Raw genomic sequence first — 1,214 nt, 5'->3', positions numbered from 1 at the left:
CATTTTGAACATATTATTTGAACATTGATCCACACGACAACATTTGGTTTCATGGCTTTGCACCAAAAAAATAAAAAATAAAACATAATAAAAAGTAATACATCTACAGACAAATTCATTGAAAATAAAAATAATACAGAAAGAGAAAAAAAGAGCAAAAAAAATATATATATAAGAATATGGTATATAATGTACAATACTTACTGTTACAAGGACGATTCTGTTTTGTAGTTTATTGTGTCGTTCACAAAATTCTTTCAATAATGAACGATTATCCTCAAAATCTGCTGGGGGTAAATGTGTATTGTAAAAATCCTCCCAATTTGTCATAATGATATACGGTTTTTTATTTTTTCGGTATTTATGGTTTTTATTATATGATTTCTTTTTTTTTTGTTTGGTTTTGGTCTCTATAGTATGATGATGACAATTTTATACACTCAGTAAATTTGTTGTTGAGGATTAAGAGTGACGTGCAATTTGTTGCTGCTGCTGGTGTTGACTGAATTATTCAAATTAAAGTACCGCGCACTCCTCTTGATGTTTGTCGATAATAATGCTGAATATTGCAGAAAAATAAAATAAAAATTTCTGTTTAATAATGAAATTAATAAGTTCATGTAGAACTTAGTAAATATGTAATTAAGTAGTATACATAGTACATATGCCCTTTTGCATTATCGTCTTAATTCTCCTTTCTTATTAAAAATAATGTAAACCATCAGTAATCCTTCTAACCATTGATACTTTTTTCAAGTGCCTTTTAATTGTTCCACTTGATGAAACGGAAATTAGTAGTCCTTATTACTAGGAGACTTGTAATTAGGGTTAACTGGCTTTTAAATAAAAACCAAATATATATTGGAAAGAAAAACGAAATTATATTTCAAATGTAGCCTTTCCAAAGATGGCCTCCACCTGAATGTAGATTCTCAGGAGCATTCTCGGAATGCCTTACATAAAACTTTTGTGTGTTAGTTTGTATTGTTTTAGTCTATTATATCGGAGATTTTGGTTTATACTTTGACTAGTGATTTTGTGATTCATTAGCTAACTAACTAGTTTTAGTTCTTTTCTAATTTTGTTCCAGTTCTGTTTTAGTTCTTTTCTAATTCTGTTCTAGTTCTGTTCTAGTTCTGTTCTAGTTCTGTTCTAGTTCTGTTCTAGTTCTTTTCTAGTTCTGTTCTAGTTCTGTTCTAGTTCTGTTCTAGTTC

The 1,214-nt window shown here is 28.8% G+C and overlaps 1 protein-coding gene across 1 annotated transcript in view; it reads left to right on the top strand.

Moving 5' to 3' along the window:
• The first annotated feature begins 263 nt into the window (after positions 1–263).
• LOC111677515 (phosphopantothenate--cysteine ligase) overlaps positions 264–1,214 on the top strand; it is a 24,376-nt gene continuing 23,425 nt past the window's right edge. Inside the window, exon 1 of the mRNA XM_046950569.1 lies at positions 264–293. Within this exon, the coding sequence (XP_046806525.1) occupies positions 264–293 (30 nt within the window). The remainder of the gene's footprint in view (positions 294–1,214) is intronic.

This window comes from Lucilia cuprina, chromosome 4 (assembly GCF_022045245.1).
Source record: "Lucilia cuprina isolate Lc7/37 chromosome 4, ASM2204524v1, whole genome shotgun sequence".
Lineage (NCBI taxonomy): Eukaryota > Metazoa > Arthropoda > Insecta > Diptera > Calliphoridae > Lucilia > Lucilia cuprina.
This window is presented reverse-complemented; position numbering and strand designations above follow the sequence as displayed.